The sequence below is a fragment of the Myotis davidii genome, unplaced genomic scaffold (assembly GCF_000327345.1).
Source record: "Myotis davidii unplaced genomic scaffold, ASM32734v1 scaffold573, whole genome shotgun sequence".
Classification (NCBI taxonomy): domain Eukaryota; kingdom Metazoa; phylum Chordata; class Mammalia; order Chiroptera; family Vespertilionidae; genus Myotis; species Myotis davidii.
This window is the reverse complement of record NW_006285997.1, coordinates 3,654,723-3,677,451: the sequence shown is the minus strand read 5'-3', so window position 1 is coordinate 3,677,451 and position 22,729 is coordinate 3,654,723. Positions and strand designations below refer to the sequence as shown.

General features: G+C 44.9%; 1 protein-coding gene across 1 annotated transcript in view; it reads left to right on the top strand.

Annotated features, from left to right (window-relative positions):
* BMPER (BMP binding endothelial regulator) overlaps positions 1-6,667 on the top strand; it is a 200,136-nt gene extending 193,469 nt beyond the window's left edge. Inside the window, 1 exon segment of the mRNA XM_006757207.2 lies at positions 3,707-6,667. Coding sequence (XP_006757270.1) covers positions 3,707-3,888 — 182 coding nt within the window. The 3' untranslated portion in view covers positions 3,889-6,667.
* Positions 6,668-22,729: the final 16,062 nt, after the last annotated feature.

The following is a 22,729-nucleotide window of genomic DNA, read 5'->3' as shown; positions in this document are numbered from 1 at the left end:
GGGCACTGGGCACCATGCTAAGCACTGTGGGTACTTTGGTGACTCTGACCCCCTGTCATTGAGGTGCTGGCAGTGCCATGGGAGAACCGGACAACAATGGTAACCTGCACTAAGTACTTGCTTAGTGTGAAGAAGGTGCTTTCTTAGTGATAAGAAAGGTCAGTGTGATGAAGGAAAGAATCGTCTGGAAGCTGTGTTTTCAGTGTATAGACCTCTTGTTCACTTAGGCCTGTGGGTCTCAGTTTGGCTGCACCTTGGAGTCACTTTGGAAGCTTAAAAGCAACACAAACCTAGAAACCTATGCCTGGGCCCCGTGCCCAGACAGCCTGCTTTAATTGGCCTTGTGTGTCTTTAAAACCTTTTAGGTGGCTCTGACCTGCAGCCAGAGCTGAAACCACTGAGTCAATGTGACGGCTTATGCTGAGGTGGGTGGCTTTGGGGGAGTAGCTGGAGGGTATTTGGAGGTTACTAAAGCCTCCTCCAGCCGCCCCTGACGCAGTCACTAGTCTGTGTCCTTGCAAAGCACTGAGGCCCTTTCATCTCCTCTGACGTCCCCTATGGATGTGCTCCCTCCTCTGCAAACCCAAGTCCAGTCTTTATGTCTCAGTTCACTTCCCGCAGCCTTAGCACCTCTCTCAGTGCTGCTTGCATCTGGAGGAATGTGGATTTGGTGAAAAATAGCTCGCACTGAGGTGTGGCAGTGGCTCCCGGAGGTGAGACCACTGGCTCACCTCTCCCCTGAAGCTTCAGTGCGGGTTAGCATAGAAGGGCAATGTTTTTGAGGTACTGGGCCCCTTCAGTACATCTTGAATACGCCTACTGAATGCTCCTTCTCTCTGTTGAGTCCTCCTGCCCTCGAATCGACCAGAGGATGAATAAAAGATAAGGAGTCAAGCCCCCTCACCCAGCCTGGTGTAATGCTGGGCTCAGCAGAACTTGGTGGATTTGTTAGCTGCGGTGAGGATCATATTAGATACAGAATCTATGAACCCTTCCTGGCCCAGAGCTATAGTTAGCACCGTTTCAGCGCACGCATTGCATTTGAAGGCTACACATTTCGTGTCAGCATCCTGATTTCAGGGGCTGAATCTCAGAAGCTAAATTTACTTTTCTAATGGAAAAGGAAGATGGATCCTGAAAGGTTTCATTTACCACTTACAATTATGGAGCCATCTGAGTGAAGTATAACTCCATCAGTGTGCTGCTGCAGGGGAGCCTTCCACACACACACACTGAATTTCTGCAGATTCACACACACACACACACACACACACAAAATTCATGCAGATACACGCACACACACACACACACACACACACTGAATTTCTGCAGATTCACACACACACACACATTGAGACACCCACACACAATGAACTTCCACAGATTTACACACACACACACACAATGAACTTCTGCACACTGACACACACACACACACACATACACACACTGAACTTCCACAGATTCATACACACACAGCGAACTTCTGCAGATTGACAGTGAGTACATGAGAAATTTACAGAGACATGCAGGATCCCTCAGTAGACTCATCTGGAATTCTGAAGACTACAAGAACACTCTTGCCTTGTTTTTAGCTCCAAGAGAAGGGAAATTTTCCAGAGTAAAAGGCTGGAAGTTGAACAAATAAGAAGCCAGCCAGGCTTGAAACTCTGAATGAATGAGGGACTTTCCAAGTGTAGCCTGGATTTTGACAGTTTCGTGACTACCAACCCAAAGCACATGGCCACTAGCTGTGGGAGGAAGGACCAATGGGACTCCAGTGTAGCATGTGAATTACCAAATACAATGCAGTATGCGAGTTACCATTTTCTAAGTACCTCGTAGCCCCCAGGACTACGCTGGCATTTTTATTACCTTGTGGCATATCTGATTTCCCCCTATCTGGCTTTATTCTTTTGATACATTTTATTTTAAATTACAGTTTACATTCGGTATTATTTTGCATTAGTTCCAGGTGTACAGGATAGCCATTAGACAATCATACTTTACAAAATTCCCTCCCCGATACTTCAGGTACCCAGCTGGCAGTATAGTTACTACAGTATTATTAACGATATTTCCTATGCTGTAATTTTCATCCCTGGGACTATTTTGTAACTACCAATTTGTAGTTCTTAATTCCTTCACCTTTCTCAACCAGCCCCTTAACCTCACTCTACTCTGGCAACCATCAGTCTTATTCTCTGTATCTATGAGTCTGTTTCTATTTGTTTGGTCATTTATTTTGCTTTTTAGATGCCACCTGTAAGTGGAATCATATGACATTTGGCTTTCTCTGTCTGACTTATTTCACTTAGCACAATACCCTCTCGGTCCTTCCATGCTGTCACAAATAGAAAGATTTCATTCTTTTTTATGTTCGAGTAATCCATTTACCACAGCTTTTTAATCCACTCACCTACTGATGGGTACTTGGGTTGCTTTCACAGCTTAGCTATTGTAAATAATGTTGCAGTGAATATCGGAGTGCATATATCCCTTTGAATTGTTATTTTGGGTTTCTTCAGGTGAGTACCCAGAAGTGGAATCACTAGGTCAAAAGACCATTCCATTTTCAGTTTTTTTCCTAGGAACCACCATACTGTTTTCTGTCGTGAATGCACCAGTCTGCATTCCCACCAACAGTGCATGAGGGTTCCCTTTTCTCCACACCTCGCCAACACTTGTTGTTTGTTGATTTATTGATGGTAGCCTTTCTGACATTTGTGAGCTGGTATTTCATTGTGGTTTTGATTTGCATTTCCCTGATTAGTGATGTTGAGCATCTTTTAATATGTCTCTTGACCATCTGTGTGTCCTGTTTGGAGAAGTGTCTGTTTGGGTCCTCTGCCCTGTTCTTAATTGCATTGTTTGTTTTCTTGGTGCTGAGCTGCATGAGTTTTTTATAAAGTCTGGATAGTAATCCCATTACCAGATATATTTAGCTTTACTCTTGCTCTGAGTTGCCTCAAATTGATTAATTCAACACATAATTAAAATGTGATTAAAATATGTGAACACATTTTCAATATCTGTGTTAGTTTTTTTCCTGTTGTGTAATTGTATTTATTTGAATATTGGTGTGTTTGCACAAAATGTTTGTATTCATCACAGCTCAGTTGCTTGAAGGATTCTTTGGAGTTCATTTTTCACAGTATTATCAATAACTAAATGACCTTATAGATTTTCTTATAGCTTTACTAATGTATAGTTTGTCTTATCTTGGAATAAAAAGCTTTCATTTTATTTTATTTTGAAGTTCACTGGTGAAGCCCAGCAGCTGGATCTTTGATGTTATTTTTTTAGGTGCAGGTGATCCCAGGGTGTATGTGAAATGATAGGTGTTTATTATTCCTTGGTTAAAATGCAAAAGTATGGATCTCGGGGGAGGGGGAGTTAGGGGTGGGTGGAGGGAGTGAAAAGAGATTAACCAAAGAATTTATATGCATATATGCATGACCCATGGACACAGACAGTAGTGTGGTGAAGGCCTGTGGGGAGGGGCAGGTTAGAAGGGGTGAACAAGGGCTAAAAGGAGACACCTGCATTACTTTCAACAATAGAGATCCTTAAAATACAGAAGTGACCCGTGTTGTGGAAAGGCCTGGGCCGTGGGTGACATAAGCCTGCAGGATGGCATCAGGCTGTGGGTGAACTGATGAGGCCGTTTCTCCGCATCTCACCTTGGTCTCCTCCTTTCTTCCAGCCACCCAGTGTAAGCACGGGGCTGTGTACGACACCTGCGGCCCAGGGTGTGCCAAGACCTGTGACAACTGGAATGAGATTGGTCCGTGCAATAAGCCGTGCGTTGCGGGCTGCCACTGTCCCGCCAACCTGGTCCTTCACCGGGGAAGGTGCATCAAGCCAGTCCTTTGTCCTCAGCGGTGACCTCTGTTCAGCAGCTAAAGACTTTGAAACCTGGTGCCCTTGACACTGGCGTGGAAGGGCCAGTGAGGGACTGCCATGTTCGTGTGCCCTCCTGTGCACACACAGAGTATATACGTGTACATATATAGATATAGAGATATATTCAGAAACATTTTGTCATTTATATAAACTACAGGTGGATTATTATATGTATATTTTTTGCTATAAGACATGTATTGTTTCTAGAATCGTAATCTGTAAGCCATTGGACACATTGTATAAATAAACCAGGTGTTTTTAATTTAATAAGGCAGCATGCGGACATCTTGGATGGCTTTAACATCACATACGTTGTCATTTAGAAGGAAGTTTTTCTAAAAAAAACAAACCCCTCAATTGCCTGCCTGCATTAATTTTAGCTTTGAATCAGGATTTGCAGTTGAGTGAGAAGTGCATTTCTCTGGAGAAGGGCAGCTCTGTCTAGGGGTGTTTTGCGATTGCAGAGAAAGGAATGTTTCCGGAAAGAGACGGCTGCTGATTGGGGACAGGCCCTAATGGTGCGTGGAAAGCAAGGCGTAGTTTCTTAGACGTTATTGGGTCATGATCCGGTATGATTTCCCACACTGATTGGCGGGTTGCCAAGAAATAGATATTTGTTGCTGGAGCATAACCAAAGAATCAAATGGTTTCTTACCATCTTTGTATATTCCTGGAGTCTCCTGATTGTATACGTGTGTGTATGATGGATGCATCCACTTGTATGTCACACATAGAGATTAGGGATGTCTGGGCGACATGTTAGTTTTATTGGGCATGAGCAAATATTTGGAGAAACTTGCACAACATAAGAAAAGCTATCCATTTCTCTGAATCTCAGAACAATTTAGGGTGGGCAAATCTGATGAGTCGCTGTAAGCCATCCCCATATTGTGGCTGTTCCATTTATAAAGTGAAAGTCTTTATTTATAGAGGATCCCCAGTTCATTGCTATTTGGTGACTGTTAACATGTCGTAATTATTACACAGAAGGAAAGCCTTTACCGAGCTGTCGATTTAACACTAGTCCAAATGAAGAATGGTCTATATACTTGCGCTACTACCCTGAGAGGTTACTGTTAGTCACCATGTGATTTTCCTGACTTCTTTTCAGCTGCATACGTGAAAATGTCAACAAAACAAAACCCACTGATGTCTAAAAATAACATGTTTTGCATTGTAGTAAATAAAGGGCTTAAGATTTAAAACTACATATTTTCCATTTCAAGATGTGCTGTGCTGTACTTTATAAATAAGCTATACCAACGCCAGGTTCTTGATCTCTAACAGCTCTATTTATATACATTCTATATACCCTATAATGCATTATAAAGAGTATTATTAACAGGTAATAGCGAATCCCAAATCGTTGAGAGTCAGCATGTTGCCATCACTTGTGAAGACATTTGTGTTTAGCAGATGTTCCTGACGGATGGATTGGATTTCTTACTGGGACATGTCTCATTGTTGGAGTGAGCAGAATAAAGCACACAGTGTAATAGTGACTGAGGAACCAGGGAGTGTGGTTGGGTCCTAAATACCCCACTATCTGGGACCCACGGTATCCAGGCCACTGCGTCAGTGCTGTATGTAGAATGAGAGCCTGGGTGTAGGAGACCCTTTCCAGGTGTAGTTTGTGACCTTGTTCCTATTGTTTGAGGATTTGGAGCCCCTCTTTTGTTTATCTGTAACACAAAGAGGTAGTGTCCAGGCAGGGTTAAGAACCAGGTGGTCTCGACCCCCTGCCACGACTGAGATGACTTGCATAGTCATCCAGACACAATTTGCAATCATGTAATTCTAATTTCATCTACTCCCACACTGTGCTAAAAGGAGGCAGAGGGAAATCAGTTGATCTGCCCTGTTCCTTTTTTTATTTAGATCCTCTTTCAATTCCTTCCCAGTTCACTCTTCATGAAAGAGGGATGCAGCAGAGAGGCAGAAGAGAAATTGTGGGTGGCTATTTACTGCTCATGACTCATCCAAGGGCTGAGTGTACCCAGCGAGACACCATAACCTCTTTTTCAACATTGTCAATCACAGCCAACCTTGGGGGATGAATGATGAAGGCCCTTTTTCATGGATCAATTTCATGAATTTGGGTGGCTTGATTACAAGTTTGTGTGACATTTCTTCTCTGCGGTTTAGTTTAACCTTCGATCTTTTTTGTTGTTGTTTCCATGCCTATTCGTAGAAGAAGGAAAGAGAGAAGACAGAGGAGAGCTTGGGCCTACTAAGTGAAACAGCTGTCTGATGATGGAGGGAGGGGACGTCAGCTCAACAGTTGGTTTCTGTTTACTGTTATTGGCCATGGCTATAGTCAAGCAATGATTTTTGGCTCATGCCTGATTGTAATGCTGATTAACCAAGTGCTTCAGTGATAGTGGGCCCACTTTGTTCACATGGTATGTTTTCGTGGGTTCTCAAAGGCAAGCTCCTGCAGAGTTAGGTGATTTGAAGTGAAAATGTTTCATTTAACTGATTAATATATATAACCCAGGCTAGCAGTGAGTGTGGGTTCTGTGATACCTATGAAATTAATAGAGTGGTTGATATTGCTCTGTCTACATGTATAGAATCCCTGTGTGGGTTATGCTATCAGCTATGAATATTGCATTTGATGAGGGAAACAGCACTATTATGATTCTCATTACACATGGTTCTAAGGAAAAGTAAGTTCTTTCCTTTCTTCCTATGAGAATAGGAATGTTTGAAAGTTCTGGGGTTTTGTTTTCATTGATTTGAGAGAGAGAGGAAAGGAGAGGGAGAGAGAGAAATATTGATGTGAGGGAGAAACATCTATCAGTTACCTCCCGTTTGTGCACTGACCGGGGATCAAATCTACCACCTGGGTTTGTGCCCTGACCAGGAATCAAAACCCCCGACTCTTCAGTACACGGGATGATGCTCCAACCAACTGATCCATAGCAGCCAGGGCCCGAATGAAGAGTTTTGAAGTGGGAAGGAAAGAGGAACCTTGGCATTGATAGCAGTAGTTATTTATTAAAATGGTGGCTCCATGTGGGTTCCGTGATACCTATGAAATTCACTGAGAATCACCAACCCTTCCCGTCAAAGGTTGCATGTGTCCTGAGCATCTGACCACCAGCCTGTGAAAGGCCACCTCCCAACGAAACAAGAAGGACCCGGAGGACTCATCCCTCAGCTTTTGTTGAACATGGATAAGCCATTTAACTGGAAAAGTCTCTGTTATTATGAAATATTTCAGACATACAGAAAGGTATGGAGACTAGTGTTGCAAACACCCATGAACACATGACCTAATTAAGAAAAATAACCTGATGGGTAGTCAGTACATTTTTGTTGGATAAATAAAATCAAGCCAAGAGCCATGGCTGCAACAGCGCCGTGTGGAGTGTTTGCTTGTTGAGCTTCTGTGTACTTGGCTGCTTTTCGTCACTCACATTCTCTGGATCTGACAAGTGTCGGGTACGTGAGCCAGAAAGCTCTTGGTGTAGGAGAAAGAATGCCTGAGGGGACAGTTGCCAAGATATTTTAATCAGTTATCTCCTCCAAACATCACCCTCAGGAACAAGCAAAAATTGTCTCTGATTCTAAACCCTGATGTACAAGCCTTTTCAGAATCCAGGATTTTCATTCTGAAAAAAGACAGGATTCAGGTGGCCAAGAATCTGTACATGGGGAGAAAAAACTAATGCTGGTGATTATGCTGACCCTAAATGCAGACCCAGACACCGAGTCCTCTAGGGGACCTTTTGGGCCTTAGAGCCACGCTGCTCGGTTGGACTTTATGAACCTGACTGAATGACACCCGTTTAAGATCCGTCTTCATCTAAGTTCCCTTTCAGCTTAATTTGGAGCAGCTTTCAAAATATTAAGGTGGGGCAGAGTGAGCCTTAGGGATCATTCCAAGTGAGCCTGGCTAAGCGAAGTGGGAAGGGTGTTCCAGGTAGGGTTTTGTTCCTTAGGGAAATCCTTTCCAAAGTGCTGTATGCCATAGAGCAGTGATGGCGAACCTTTTGAGCTCGGCGTGTCAGCATTTTGAAAAACCCTAACTTAACTCTGGTGCCGTGTCATATATAGAAATTTTTTGATATTTACAACCATAGTAAAACAAAGACTTATATTTTTGATATTTATTTTATATATTTAAATGCCATTTAACAAAGAAAAATCAACCAAAAAAATGAGTTTGCGTGTCACCTCTGACACACGTGTCATAGGTTCGCCATCACTGCCATAGTGCATTCCGAAAATAACGTGTGTCTGGGTCCGGGGGTAAACAGACAGAGGTGCCTGTGACTAGCACCTCTAGGGACATCTTAGGTCCTGTCCAACTGCTCCAAGAGTAGAATGGATGCCAACCCCCCTCACCCCTCCCCCACAACTCCCCGTGGGCTGTAGCACTGGCTGGGAAGGGCCACTTCAGGGCAGATACAGTTATGGGACGGGGTTAAGCAATGGAGTGACATGGCCAGAGTGTCGTCTCAGCAAGTGGAGTGGAGGTGACATTTTTGGATAAAAGAGCAGGTGAGAGGCCTCTGAAATAGTCCAGGTGAGACACTATGAGCCCCCAAACTAGGCGATAAAAAGGGGAGAAGTTTGTGACAGATTGGATGATAGGTAGGAAGGTTTTTGGCTGGAGTGACAGGTGGTGATGGCGCCAGTCTGTCACCCAAGGAACACTGCTGGGGGAGCAGCTTTACTGGAATTTCTATTGTAAATCATATTTCTTCTTTGGTTGTATCCGGTTCAGTTCAACAGACATCCTGAGCTTCAGGACTAAGAGATGGGCCTTCTTAAGACAATCACAGTCCAGGATGAATGATTTGTAAACCAGAGGATCACACCGCTGACCATGGAGTCTCAGGAAGTCCAATTTCTGCTTGGGGGCATGTCACAGTAACTGATCAGGGAAGGGGATGACTGAGAAGAGCCTTATGAGGCTGAATAGGTTCTACCTTTGCAAAGACTAGTGTGTGTGTGTGTGTGTGTGTGTGTGTGTGTCTGGGAGTTTAAGGCATGAGTCACTGTGTGGATGAGAAAAAGACAAGCAACAAGCCAGCTGACTAGGAATGTGGAGAACACAAGTTTTGGGGGACTGCTGGGGTACAACGAATTCACAGAACTTTTTTGAGCTGTGGCAATGGAGCTCGCATACCTTGAGAGGCCTTTGCAAGCCTCCCTTGGTTTTTGGTGAGTTTCAGGAAACGTTGGCATTTTGTGATAAGCTCTCCTTCCTTCTTGCGTCTGGGTGTGTGTGAGTTTCTCTGGTGTGCTGCTGAGAATCTAGGGGAAGGAGAGGCTTCTAATGGACCTTCAGTGAGGAGGCATCGTTCAGACCCTCCAGACATTGGTTTCTTTAGCAGAACCGGTCCAGGGTAAATACATTGAATCACCACCTTTACGGACGTGGCTGTGGCCCCATGGCAGGGCTGGGGGATGCTTAGGGTCCAAACAGTTGAACCTGCCAGTGTCAACAGCTCTTGTCACACCTACAGACAAAAGGCCTGAGAAAACAGCTCACCCAGAGTTCTGGTTGGAGCAGTTCTGTTATGTTGTAGCCCTTGGTGTCCTAGTCCAGCTTCTGCTTTAAAAACTGACATCAACACCTTCTCCGCTTCCTCCAACTGGAACTCGGCTGCCTAGGAAATTCCTCCGAGGGGTGCTTTCAGTGGTGAAATTTGGGGCTTTGGGAAATGTTTGTGGAGGAGAAAAAGTCTCACGTTGGCTCCAAAAATGTAAATACCATTAGTTATGTTGCCATTTGCACCATGTTCCTGCATATCATTTAAAGAATCAGACTCAACAACTCCTCCTGGCTCAGCTGCTTAGACAGGCATGGAGGGGCAGAGAAGTCAGCAGAAAGCCTGGTGATCCCACCACGAAGAGCAGGCCGCCAGGAACCCGCATTGTGATAACTCACTGTAAGGTCCCTGCAAACAATATGAAGACTGTGTCTCAATGTACCATTGCCAAACAGTATGGATTCTAAACACTAACCTTAACCCTACCTGAAACCCTAACAATAACCTCTAACCCTAAACCTAACACTACCTGAAACGCTAACCCTAACTCTAACCTCTAACCCTAACCCCACCTGAAACCCTAACCCTAACAATAACCTCTAACCCTAACCCTAACAATAGACTATAACCCTAACCTTAACCCTAAACCTAACCCTACCTGAAACTCTAACCCTAACAATAACCTCTAACCCTAACCCTAACCAGAGAATATGGATTCCTAACACTAACCCTAAACATAAACCTAAATCTAACCTCTAAGCCTAAGCCTAAACCTAACACTACCTGAAACCCTAACCATAACAATATCCTCTAACTGTAACCCTAACCCTAACAATAGCCTCTAACCCTAACCCTAACCCTAATCCTAACAATAGCCTCTAACCCCAACCCTAACCCAAACACTAACCTTAACCCTAACCCTAATCCTAACCCTAACCCTAACAATATCCTCTAACCCTAACCCTAGCCCTACCCCAAACTCTAAATCTAATGACTAACCCCAATCATAACCACACAATATGGATTCCTAACCCTAACCCTCACCCTACTCAAACCCTAATCCTAACTGTACCCCAAACCCTAACCCTAACTCTAACCTCTACCTCTAACTGTAACCATACAATATGGATTCTCAACTCTAACCCTAACTATAACCCCCCATGCAGTATGGAGTCCCTTGACTCTCTTGAAGACAGTTGGACCAGGGGGTATCTGTCTTAGGAAACTTGCTTGCTCACTTCACTTGCTCTCAGATCTAACTGGCTATGATAGAAAATTAAAGCAAGACGGAGAAGAGAGGATGGATAGACAGGTTTATCCGAAGTATATAGCCCTCCTATGTACCCCTAAAACATAAGGGGGGGCATAAGGCAGAGTGCTGGATGACACTAAAGAACATTCCCTATGCTGTTCAATGAGATGACATTTGGGGAATATCTCTTTTCATAGTCAAAACAGCTCAGCCTGAGGAGTTTCATTCCCATGATGGATCCACTCAGCTCCTTTGATTCTGTGATTCTCTGAAAGGAATTGGGGAAAATCCTTCCACTGGTCTGTTAATAGCCAGGTCACCCCGCTCAAAGGCCCTGGCAGGTTAATGTAGACCCTAAACCATTTAAATGGCATGATTGTCTTGCCCATTTCTTTGCTTTGTCCTTGGCTCTGGCCATAGAACTGTTGGGTTGCTTTGGTTAAAGGAGATAAAGGTGGCAGCCAGGAGAGCATCCCAGAGGAACTGGCATGTCCAACTGAGCTGGGAGGTGTTTACAATCCCTGCTGTTCCTGAGGGTCAGAGTGCATGCATCAGCTTCATCCTTTTGTTTGGGGGTGGAGAGTGGGCAGAAAGGCCTTTCCTCTCTGAGTTTGCTATTTATCTCCTTTGGTTTTACTGGGGGAGGGGGGGGAGAGAATGTCAACAAACAATATGCTGAACATATTTAATTTATCATCTTACAAAATTTGGGTAAAATAAAAACAGTTTTCAAATTTGGGGAATTTTATATTTCTTTGGACTCAAGTGCTACCTAATCTATTCTTAACATTTATTGAATGTTAAGATTTTCATATTTAGTTGACTTCAAGTACACAGATTTGAATGCAATTTTTCAAAGCAACACTGGTTTTCCTTGAAATGGGTTCCATGAGTTATTATTCATATGACTAGCTCATTTGGACTATCTGTTCTGTGACAGCAAATACATGGCAATTCTTGCATAAATAATGCATATGCACATTATTTTCCTCACATAACATTGATTATTTTTAAATCAGTAATGCACGAAGCTTCATTTGTTTATGTTCCTCCAAGCACAAGCACACGGCCCTTCTTACTATGAAAGAAGAGGCCCAGGAGGAGCCAGAGAGAGGCTGCCAGGCCAACAGCAGAGACCCAGCAGATACAACCACGTGTGTCTGTTTGCAGCACAACCCCAAGGTCTCTCTCACGCAAGAGTCATGCAAATGTGATTTATCCATGCTGCCTTCAAACAAAGGCAAGCAAATAAAATCCAGTTCTGAGATTCTCACCCTCTGAACAGCATGGCATGACCCACATTGTCTTCAAGAATGTGCCTTTTATGACACGTGGGAGCAGGGACCCCATGGCTCAAGACATCCACTGAGCACCATCAAAGCTGTGATCTGCCATCCATATGTCTAGGCTGTTGGGGGTAGGGGCCAACTTCCAGATGGACTGGCCTTCTTATGGTGTGAGCTGGTTGGATGCTGGGAGTTGTGTGGACCTGGCCTGACTTGGTGCTTAGACCCGGATGTGAGCAGGTGCTCTAGGCAGGCCACCGCAGGTCATGGACATGGGCATGGACATGGCTGGGGAGGGGTTCCTGCCAGAAGTCTAGAAAGCCTGTAGGAATGGCCTTGCTCTTTGTGCTCATGCTCCTTCTCTGGCAGGGAGCGGAAAGTCCTCCCTCACAAGATCAGAAGTTCTCAGTATTTCTAGCCAAAGATCCCAGCAGCTGGATTGGAGCCTACAGAGCCAATGACAATTCTCCCACTCAGAGAAACAGACCACAATGTAGCTTTTTGAGATTTTTCACCAAGAATTAAAACACATTGGCATGTCATCTATTAATGTGTGCCACTCTCCCTTCCATATGTGCTCCCTGCCCCTTTATAATCCTCCTCTCTTCTCCCTAAATCAGATGCCCCATACTTCTCTCTACCATCCCCCCGATCTGCATTCCAAACTGGCCTGCCCTCCTGGCAGCATCTTAAATTCCAGTCCTTTCCTGGCACTTTCAAAAATGTAGCTGACCAGGTTTCTACTCCCTCAAGAATCAATTTATTGAAAACCTATTTGAGATGCTCTGAGATTTATGCAGCATCAGTTGTAGGCACCATACTTTCCTTTCCATCTTGAGTCTTCTGGAATTTAACATCTTTGACCAGTAGACTGGCTCTAATGTGAGCATTTAAGGCACCATATGAGATGAGAGGGCAGGTGGACAGTCTTTTGCCCCAGCAATGTAGATACGATGTAGACTCTACCTATGTAGGGGTCTGGCTCTGTTACATGCCCTTTGAAACCTTTCTTGTAACTATTTTTGTTTGTAAAACATTTCTTCTATTTTTAGGTAGAATGTCTATAATTTCTGATGTCAAAAAGCCATCAAAGAAAGGTTTTATTTAATTTGTCCTCTCTTGTGTGTCCTGACCCATGTCCCCCTTCTCATGAAGAGTGGCCTCAGCTACTTCCTTATAGCAACACAAGTGAAGGTCACAAGACTTTTCCTTCTAAGGGACCTGGATGAAATTCCAGAAATAAGGCATCAGAGTGCAGCTCAGAAAAATCAACTTTCTTGCACATCTTAAAAGATAATGAAGTTCAAATGAGACAGTTTTCTGATCGGATGATAATATATAAAATGTATTTGTCATCCCTCTGCAACATGGCTTATCTCTCGAGCCAAATGCATAATATTGTTTATGTGCGGGGTTGGTGGCTGGGAATCCTTTCCCAGACTCTGTGGGAAGGAGGGTTATGAGCCACTGGCAAGGTCTTTGTAAGAGGGGACCATTTTGATCAGCCCTCCTGAGGTTTACCGATGGGATGGATTCCATGGCTACCCGAGAGTAGCTATCGTCAGCGAGCACATTCTAAAAAACACAACACACACACACACACACACACACACACACACACACACACACTCACATACACGCACACACGCACATGAACGCTAATGACAGCGGGAATTCACGGCATTTTTAGGAGTCTTTTGGGTAGAATTTTATGTTTCATTTGACCTTCTGTTTGTGATACAGACGTTCTCAAACATAAAAACGAAACGAACCAGTTCAAGCTGCTTGTCAAATTGCAGAGCGGAAACCTCAGCTTACTACAAATTGGCCTAATTAAACCGTATTAACACTGGTACCCTAGGGTGAATTTTTCTCCCTTGCACAAAGGATGACACTGCCAATTTCCATGTACAATGCAAGCGAGCCTGATGCTTTTATGGGTGATTTTCCAAATGGGGATAGTAAATGTGCCAGGGACGGCGTCTCTAAAGCAAGGGGGAGGTATAACTGCGCCATAATTGCCATTTTCATTTGGGCAAATTAAATGGAAATGAAAACAAAAACCCCGTCCTGCCTCTCCTGTGGCTCTGCAACTGAGCCTCGGGCTGGGGTTGCGGCTGCGGACTGTCAGAGGTGCTCCTGGGGACTTAACTGCTCATCCTCTCCCACCCGCAACCACTTCTCTCACTTCCTTTTCTCCTTCCTGAACCCTCAGGGGGGATCTGAGTGCAGGGAAAAGGCTCCCGCCAGACAATGTCCCTCCACAGAGGTGGCCATGCTGACTGTCGATGACAAGCTTTCATTCTCATGTGACTGTCCTTGCAGTCACAGGCCACGGTGCTGTCTGTGGTTTCACTGCTCCCTGCATCCCGTCAGCTCTGGGAAGAGTCACCATCAAGGAAACAGTGGGATTCAGAGCCCCATTGTATGCGAATGTGGGGGGGGGTGAATGGAGTCTGTGAATGTGGGGGTGCCGCCACCCCCAACACAGGGACCATGGAAGACAAGTGGCCTCGTCTCTTCTGCAAACTCTGTTCTAAATTCCAGACTCAAGTCATCCAACTGCTTCCGTGCCATCTCCGCATGGAGCTCTAACAGGCAACTCAACCTTTCTGTGTCGTCCTGAGCTAAGCTCATCGTGTCTGCCTGCCCACTCACCTCGCCCTCCTACAGGCTCCTCATTTCAGTGAAGGAGGTAAGCTTGGAGTTGCAAAGCCTCTGCAAGGAAACTCAGGGTCACCAGTGAGGGACTGAGAAGACCAAAGAGGAAAGAGGGGACTCCCATCCAAGGGAGGGTGATTGAACTGATGACTGCCATGGGCTCCTGGGGGCTCAGTTGCATCCCCTCTCTCTGAAGAGCTGTTGATGTTATCCACCTATTCCAAATCCCCAATCATCAAAAGATGGCCCTGCGGTGCGAACTTCCTGGATCTCTCAGGCTTCCACAGGTACCCAAATGCCCCAGGACAGAAGGCAGGAGCCACAAAGTGCAGGCAGCCAGGCCAATGTGCCGCCAGGCCAGGCAGACTCCTGGTGCTCATCATAGCTGGAATAAATTCCAAATCCCTTCTAAGATCTACGGTGTGTATCCTTGGTGTGTTGGTTCTTTGCTCTCTTTCTGACCTCATGTTGTACGTCTCTGCCCCTCTCTCACTCTGCTCTAGACGCTGGTCTCCACTGGCCTCTTGCTGTCTCCAAATTGCCAGACATGTTCCCATGTCAAGGCTGTTGCACCTGTTGGTCCCCGTTCCCACAATGCTATTCCTTCAACTATGTGTATGTTTCATTCCTCATTCAAGTCCCTGCACAAATATCACCCCATCCAAAAGTTTTTGTTCTAATCATCTTCTCTAAATAATACCTTCCCCTCCCAGAATCCATTTCCTTTCCCTCGTTTTTTTCCCTTATCTAAACATTATGAATTTATTCCTTTGCTTTTGTCTTCCCTTCCCCCAATTCAATGCTAGTTCATGAATGCAGGGACTTTGTGGGGTTTTTCTTTTGTTTTGCTTTTTACTGACATGTCTCTGTGCCTAGATCAGTCCCTGGCACACTGTAGACAACATTGCACTCAACGAGGATCCTCCGGAGGGGTGGGTGGCAAATAGTCTAATCAGACACTTGCTTTTGGACATACACAGAGTAGGTGACAGTGTGAGGGTAGAGGTCTCAGGCCTTGGTATATCCTGAAAAAATGCTGCCCTGTTGCACTGGTTCTCCATTTCCCATGTTGGATCCTGCAGGGGCCAGGTTGGCAGCATGGCCAAGAAGAAGATGCTAGACATGGTCACCTTTTGAGGTGGGTATTCTTACCAAGATCTCCAACATCACCAAAAGGAACTTGAGCACACATGCCTCTTCCTCCTTCACTCCAGGAATCTGATGAATAGAGCCATTGAATCAATGAGATTCTCTTCAGAGAGCTCTGACCACCAGGGCTTTTTTTTAACACAAATATGCACTTTCTTCTTTGGGATGAGCAAAACTGCTTCTCCATGACTGTAATGAATTTCAACCTAGGAGAGGAGAGACGTAAAATTATAATCTGAAATCTGGTGTGAGATGTCAGTTCCATGCATCAGGACACCCTGTGAAAAAGGAAGGAGAAAAGGTGAGTCCGTGCCTTGGTGTTGGGTTGGAAAGTACTTAGCATACAATTTAAGAACCTGGCAAAGGATGCTGGTGCTATATGAACCAAGGTAGTGGCCTACTTGGGTGGGGCACATATAGTTCATGGGGAAATCTGGTCCATTGCCATTTCTTACAAATAAAATTTTATTGGAACACAGCTATGCTCATTCCTTACAAATTGTTTAGAAATATGTTCATGCTACAAGGATAGAATTGAGTATTTTTGACAGAGACAGAAGACTGAAAATATATACTAGCTGAATCTTTATGGAAGTCTGCCAACCCCAGAGTGAGTGGGAAGAGCCATGTTCTGAGAACCTGATTCTTTAGGATCCCAGTCCCTGCCCTATAACTTAGGATGTCTGTGAGCAACGGATCTATCCTCAGTGAGACTCAGTTCATTTAAAAGCTCTTAGCCTAAAGAAGGTACTCAACACAAACTGGCTGAACAACAGCAGAAAAATAAATTACAGTGTCATGGGAGTGTGCTCTGTGCCTGTCAAGTGCACGGGGCCACAGTGACAACCAATGGAATGAGAACATTCACTGGGAACATCCTGAAGCCTGAAATTCTCTCCTAGTGATCACTGAAGGCCAGCCTAGGCTTCTACTGTCTACCCACAGCGGCACCTCAGGCACGGGGGGGGGGGCTCCACGGGTGACCTTCCCTGACCTGGGAGATTGAGGGAGAACCTACAGCTGCCCCTTAGAATGCTTCCTATGCTTAGAGGAGGAGACTTGCAAATGATTCCAAATGACATATGGAATAGGGCGGAATATGAAATTGGGTTGGGGTAGAGGTGGGAGGGGCCACCTGAGGTCCATTTGCCCTTCTCATAAGACTGTCCTCAGGGTCTGGTCTCTTATGGTGTTCTTGTTGCTATTTAGCGGTGTCTGTGCTGTTTCTGTGTGTATAACTTGGATGAGTTTTTGTTTTTTGTTTTGTTTCTCATTCTGGGAGCCCCCTTCCTTATTTCCAGGAGTGTCCATGGGGCTCCTGGAGAGAGCATGGGATTTGCAGTTAGAGGAAGCTGGCATTATATTCTGGGTTCCTCGTCACCATGTAGTGTGACCTTGAAAAAGTTGCTTCCTCTTTCTGAACCCCTGTTTCATCGACTATGAAATGAAGACAATCCATCCTCATTAAAGCACCATGAGCATTTTAATGAGACTGTACACCTCCCACCACCCCGTTCCCTGCCCTTTATAAAAATAGCTCGCTTCCAAATGAGATGTTTAAAGTCTGAGGCAGCCTATTGTCATTTCCAAGAGATGAATCCTGGCAGGCTGGTGTCTGATTATTTTTAAACTCTGCTAACATATATATAGAAGGTACGGGGGAGTGTACCCCTTACTTCTTTTAGAACAAGCTCCTGAAGATCTGAGGATGTTTAAAGCAGAAATGTATTTAAATGCAGATATAGGTCATAGAAGGACAAGAGTCTCACATGGAGCCAGCTGAACGACGGTTCAATGAGCAGGTAGCCGGGAACCCACAGGTATCCTGGGCGTTCTCTCCGTTGTGTGTCTTTGGGAGGCCTGTGCCAGGAGAGTCAGAGAAGCCCAGTGTCCCTATCACTCATCTGAAAGTTCCAGGTACGGGATGAAGCACGTGTTGTTTGCCAGAGAACATTTTCACTTCAGCCACTGTGAACCTGGGGCCATGAGAAGTTGTTTGCGTTCTTTGGGCCACACTCTGTGCATCACTCATTGGATGGAGCCCTTGCTCTTACGGGGAAGAGGGTTGGAGAAGTAGGGTGACGTGCCCACATATAAGCAGCTGGAATATGGCAGAGGCGGGAGTTAAAAAGCCCATTTGACTTACACGATTTCCCCAGCAACCTTGAAGCCCCAACAGGATGGCCTGCAGGAAGTGGGTGTTCTACTGAGTTCAGCAAACTGCTAATTGCTTAAGGGAGGAGACAAGTGTGGAAGATTGAGCCATCAATCGTTGGCATTGAGCAGCAGTCATTGCCCTGGGAGGGGTGAAATTAAGGCTTCCCACCAGATTTCTGCTGACTCACCCTGTTACATGTGCTCCCCACACGGCGTCCATTGTCTTAAGGGGTAAAAGGAGGGGCTCCTTATTACCACCAGGTGGGTAGGAAAGTCCTCGTTCCCTCCTCAGTCTTCTCTGACACCACCCCAGCAGGGGAGTTAGGCATCTCCTTACAACCTGGTGAGTGTAGAAGACTACACTTTCCAACCACTTGTCTGATGGGGGTGCTGGTGCTGAGTAGGGTAGTTGTTGTTTTGCTGGAATAGGGTAGTTGTTGCCTAAACGTTTTCTGTCTTGTAGGCTGGAGAGAGCAGGCATCTCTTAGAGCTCTTTTGTCTGTTCCCATTGGCAGTTCTGGGTTGATGGTTTCTCCAGCTCCTACTTTAGGGTATCTTAAGCAAAAAAGAAAGCTGGAGGGACTCACTCTTGTGTCATCACCTAGGTCCCAAGTACCTCAGCCAGTCTGCCTTCTCCTGTCTATGATCCCGAACTTTCTTGTTTGCCTTATGCATGATGTCCAGCTCTTCCTGTACTTTCCCCGATCACTCTTTTAACATTTAATCCACATGGAATCTATGCTGGCAAAGGGAACTGCTCAACCACTGTTTGGATAAATGTCAAATGAACCTATGAAGAACCATTAAAAAAAAATCCCTTTGCCTGCTGGCTACAATTGCACTGAATTTTGTATATTTGCTTGAAGATTGAAGCTTGTTGGTGTGAGTGAGGAAACTGAAACTAAGACTATACAATGAATTTTTACTGTCCCTGAGGTCTACACAATTTACATTCAAACAGCTTCTTTAGGTTAAAAATATTTTTACGTGTATCAATCATATCATATGCTCTGTGCCCACTGCTTTGCAGGTAGTATCTCATTTAGCTCTCCCAAGAACCCTGTGCAATAAATAATATTTTTATTAGACCAACAAACAATGAACTACCTTGCCTATGGTCACATGCTAATTAGCAACTGAGTTTGGGTCATAAGTTAAGTTTCCTGATTTATACTCGATTTTTCATTCCTTATGTGTTCCAGAGCCTGAATGATTTTCCTCCGAGGATGATGGATTGCTTAGAACCTGCCAAAATTAGATAAATAAAGCACCGTGACTGGATATCCATCACTAGGAGTATGGAAATGCCTCACTGAGATGTAGCAGCAACATTCTCTTTGTAATATATTTGTTATAGTGAGTTTTTTAAATAAATGTGTCAGCTCTCTTCCCATGGGAGGAAAGAAACAGCAAGCATAGACAACTCAAGTCATGGAACTATAAACAAAGCAACATTTAAATAATTCCTCAGATAGTATTACATGTTTTCCCTTTATGACAAAGTATTATGATTGCTTTCAATGGTTTGGGTTCAAAGGAGAAGAAAAATACTTGCCCTCGCCACCCCCCCCCTTTTTTTTTTGCCAAGTGAATCCTCACCCACATCTTCTTTAAGAACCACCTCTCTAAGTAGGTGAATTTAACCTGGATGGGTTTAACGAAACACTAATTAAAGTGTTTCTGAGATAGTGTATGTCTTTATTCCCAAATATGTTCAAGCAGGAGCAATTTGAACGTAAGGACCATGGGCCGATGTCTCATGACTCATGGAAGTTGTGGAAATAATTCTCAAGAAATAATTCACAGCAAGTCAACAGTGTAGCTGGTGTTTGAGGAATGGAGGGAGGTAGAGGATGAGGAGCCTGAGGTGTGGACTTGGGTCTAGGGAACAGGCTGGGACACAGGCAGGAGGGCCCTGGGCATGAGAGACTTCAGCTTGGCTCTTGTGGGTGTGTAGTGTTCTGAAGTCTCCTGGCCCAGTCCCGGAGCATGCCTAGGTTGTGGGCTCAATCCCCAGTAGGGGCGTGCAGGAGGCAGCTGATCAATGATTCTCTCTCATCATTGATGTTCCTATCTCCCTCTCCCTTTCCCTCCCTCTCTAAAATCAATAAAAAAATATATTTTTTAAAAAGAGGTAATTAGATAGACATAATATTTGAAGAGATAATGAATGAGGTTTTCTAAAACATAAAAGACACTAACTTATGGATATAAGAAGCACTGTAAACTCTTAACAGGATTTGTTTTTGAAAGAGCAAACATACCCAGGCACCCAAGACCAGGCACATGACTTTGAAATAAACAACTATAAGACTCACACCCGACTTCTCTATGGGAATAAGAAATACAGAGAACAGTGGATTTTCATAGTTTAGTACGATTAGTATGAAAAGAAAAGCCAACCTAGAAGTCAACGCACAGCAAAAAAATATTCTTAGAAATAAAACCGAAATGGATTTCTGAAAGTATATTTTCAAAAACACACACACACACCAAAATTGAAAGAGTTTATTGCCAAAAGCATGCACTCGCGGGGATTTTCAGACAGAGGAAACTGATCCCACAGAGACACATGAAGATTCAGACAGGAATGCGGATGCAATCAAAAGGGTATTCGTGTGGGCAAATAAGATTGTGGGTCAGTAAATCCTGACGGTGTGAACAGGAATGACAATGTCTTATTTTACAAACACAGAGAATAACAATGGCATAACAGCAATACAGAGAAGATGGGGGAAGAGGGAAGCGGCATGGAAGTGCTCCAGGGAACTTTAAAGAGTAAAAATTTCTACCAGACTTAGTTAAATCGCCTGTTATAGGCTCTAGGATAACCACAGAAAGACTCATGAAAAGGCAGTATAGCTAAGATGCCTATGGGAGTAACACTGAGTGATAACAGAGGGAAAGGGTGGCTGTCCTTCACTCTAAGTCAGTGGTTCTCAACCTGTGGGTCGCGACCCCTTTGGGGGGTCAAACGACCCTTTCACAGGGGTCGCCTAAGCCCATCGGAAAACACATATATAATTACATATTATTTTTGTGATTAATCGCTATGCTTTAATTATGTTCAATTTGTAACAATGAAAATACATCCTGCATATCAGATATTTACATGACGATTCATAACAGTAGCAACATTACAGTTATGAAGTAGCAACGGAAATAATTTTATGGTTGGGGGTCCCCACAACATGAGGAACTGTATTAAAGGGTCACGGCGTTAGGAAGGTGGAGAACCACTGCGAGTCTAAGTGGTCTATGTGCTCAGGAAAACCCTGGAGGGACTAAGGGTGACATGATAAATCCTTAGTCTGGTTGGGTGGCAGAGAAATGAGAAAACAGGTGTAGCCTCTATTCCACACGCAGACATCCATGAGCTTTGCCCTGGAAGTTAACGGTATTCAAATGAGCCCTACAAAGAGGAATAAAAAAATACAGTGAGAGGCCAGCACCCAGGTGGGACGTGAGCAGGGAGTGATACTTTGTGGTGGCGCTGGGTTGCCTCGAAACCTTCATACAATTGTGGAATTCACAAGCCCAGGTGACAGGGGACAGGTGACTGGGGGAAGGCCTCACCAGAGCACAGCAGGCAGGTGTCAGACAGTGAAGAGGGGGTGAGAGTTTAACCGGAGCTCACACTCCCAGCAAACAGGCCCCAGAGAACAAACCCCTCTGGGAACGCCTGAGAAATCTTTATGATTTGCTTGTGTACTTGTCTGTGGGATGAAAGGGTGGCTGGACTTTCCTGGGTGCTGGGGTGGTAAGCATTTTATCTGGAGATTCAAGTGCCCCAGAGAACAGGGGAATGGGTGTGCATGTGATGTGTTCTTACCCATGGTATCCCTGGGTAGGTCCTACTATTCCCATTACAGTGTCCACAGAAGATAAAGTGTTTTCCATCAATTCCTTCTCCAGCCCCTCCCCCTTCTCCAATCGCCACTGAAATGGAAGATGTTAAATTAGGGATGGTTATCTGGAATCCTACCTGGAAGCTTTTTTTATCACAGACAAAATCCACTAATGAGGAAACAATGTCATCTTTCACATATAAAACTGCTTTGAAGAAACTAATTTATGGCGAGTCTTCTCTCCTCCAGGCTGTGTCCTGGGCTTTCTCCCTTCAAACCTCCACCCCCGCCCCCACGCCCCCACCACCCCATCACACCTCTACTTTCATTAACTCAACCTGCAGGAAATCAAAGAGAGAGTGCTTTTCACACCTTTTACAGGAGAGGAAGCAAGGAGGTGGCCAGGACCGACGCCAGGCAAGATCGCCAAGTCTCCGTGCTTTCTCAGGGAGCCTCTGGCTTTCCTTGGCAGCCTCCCCTCACACCTTTGTCTCTCACATCGGCCCACTGTCATTTACTATGCGGCTGGTTGAAGTGTCTCCTCTGTCCTCACCGAATGGATCCTCTTCCACGCTCTTTATTGCTTAGAAACAAGTAGCTGAGCTGGCTGCGGGCTGGCTACCTAGGTTGAGAGCAGTGTTTTCCTGCCTATGGGGGCGGACACGATGTGCAGCTTCGGGAGGTGGAGGCTGGGGAGAAATCCAAGTTATTTGTTGCAAAAATGTCCAGGGACTTCCAAGTGCGATCACAGGAGGAGGTGGGAAACACCAGGCAGGGGCCAGGAGAGTTAGAGACAGTTACAGATGAATAGGCCTCCTGTTTTCATGTTATTTTTCTTTCCGAGCTGCTTCTCTGCAGCATCAGCGATAAAAGCCATACATTGGCCTTTGCAGCCGCAGGTGGGCTTGGCCAAGGCCACTCTGTATACCGCCAGCACTCAAGGGGACCTCCAGGGACGTCCTG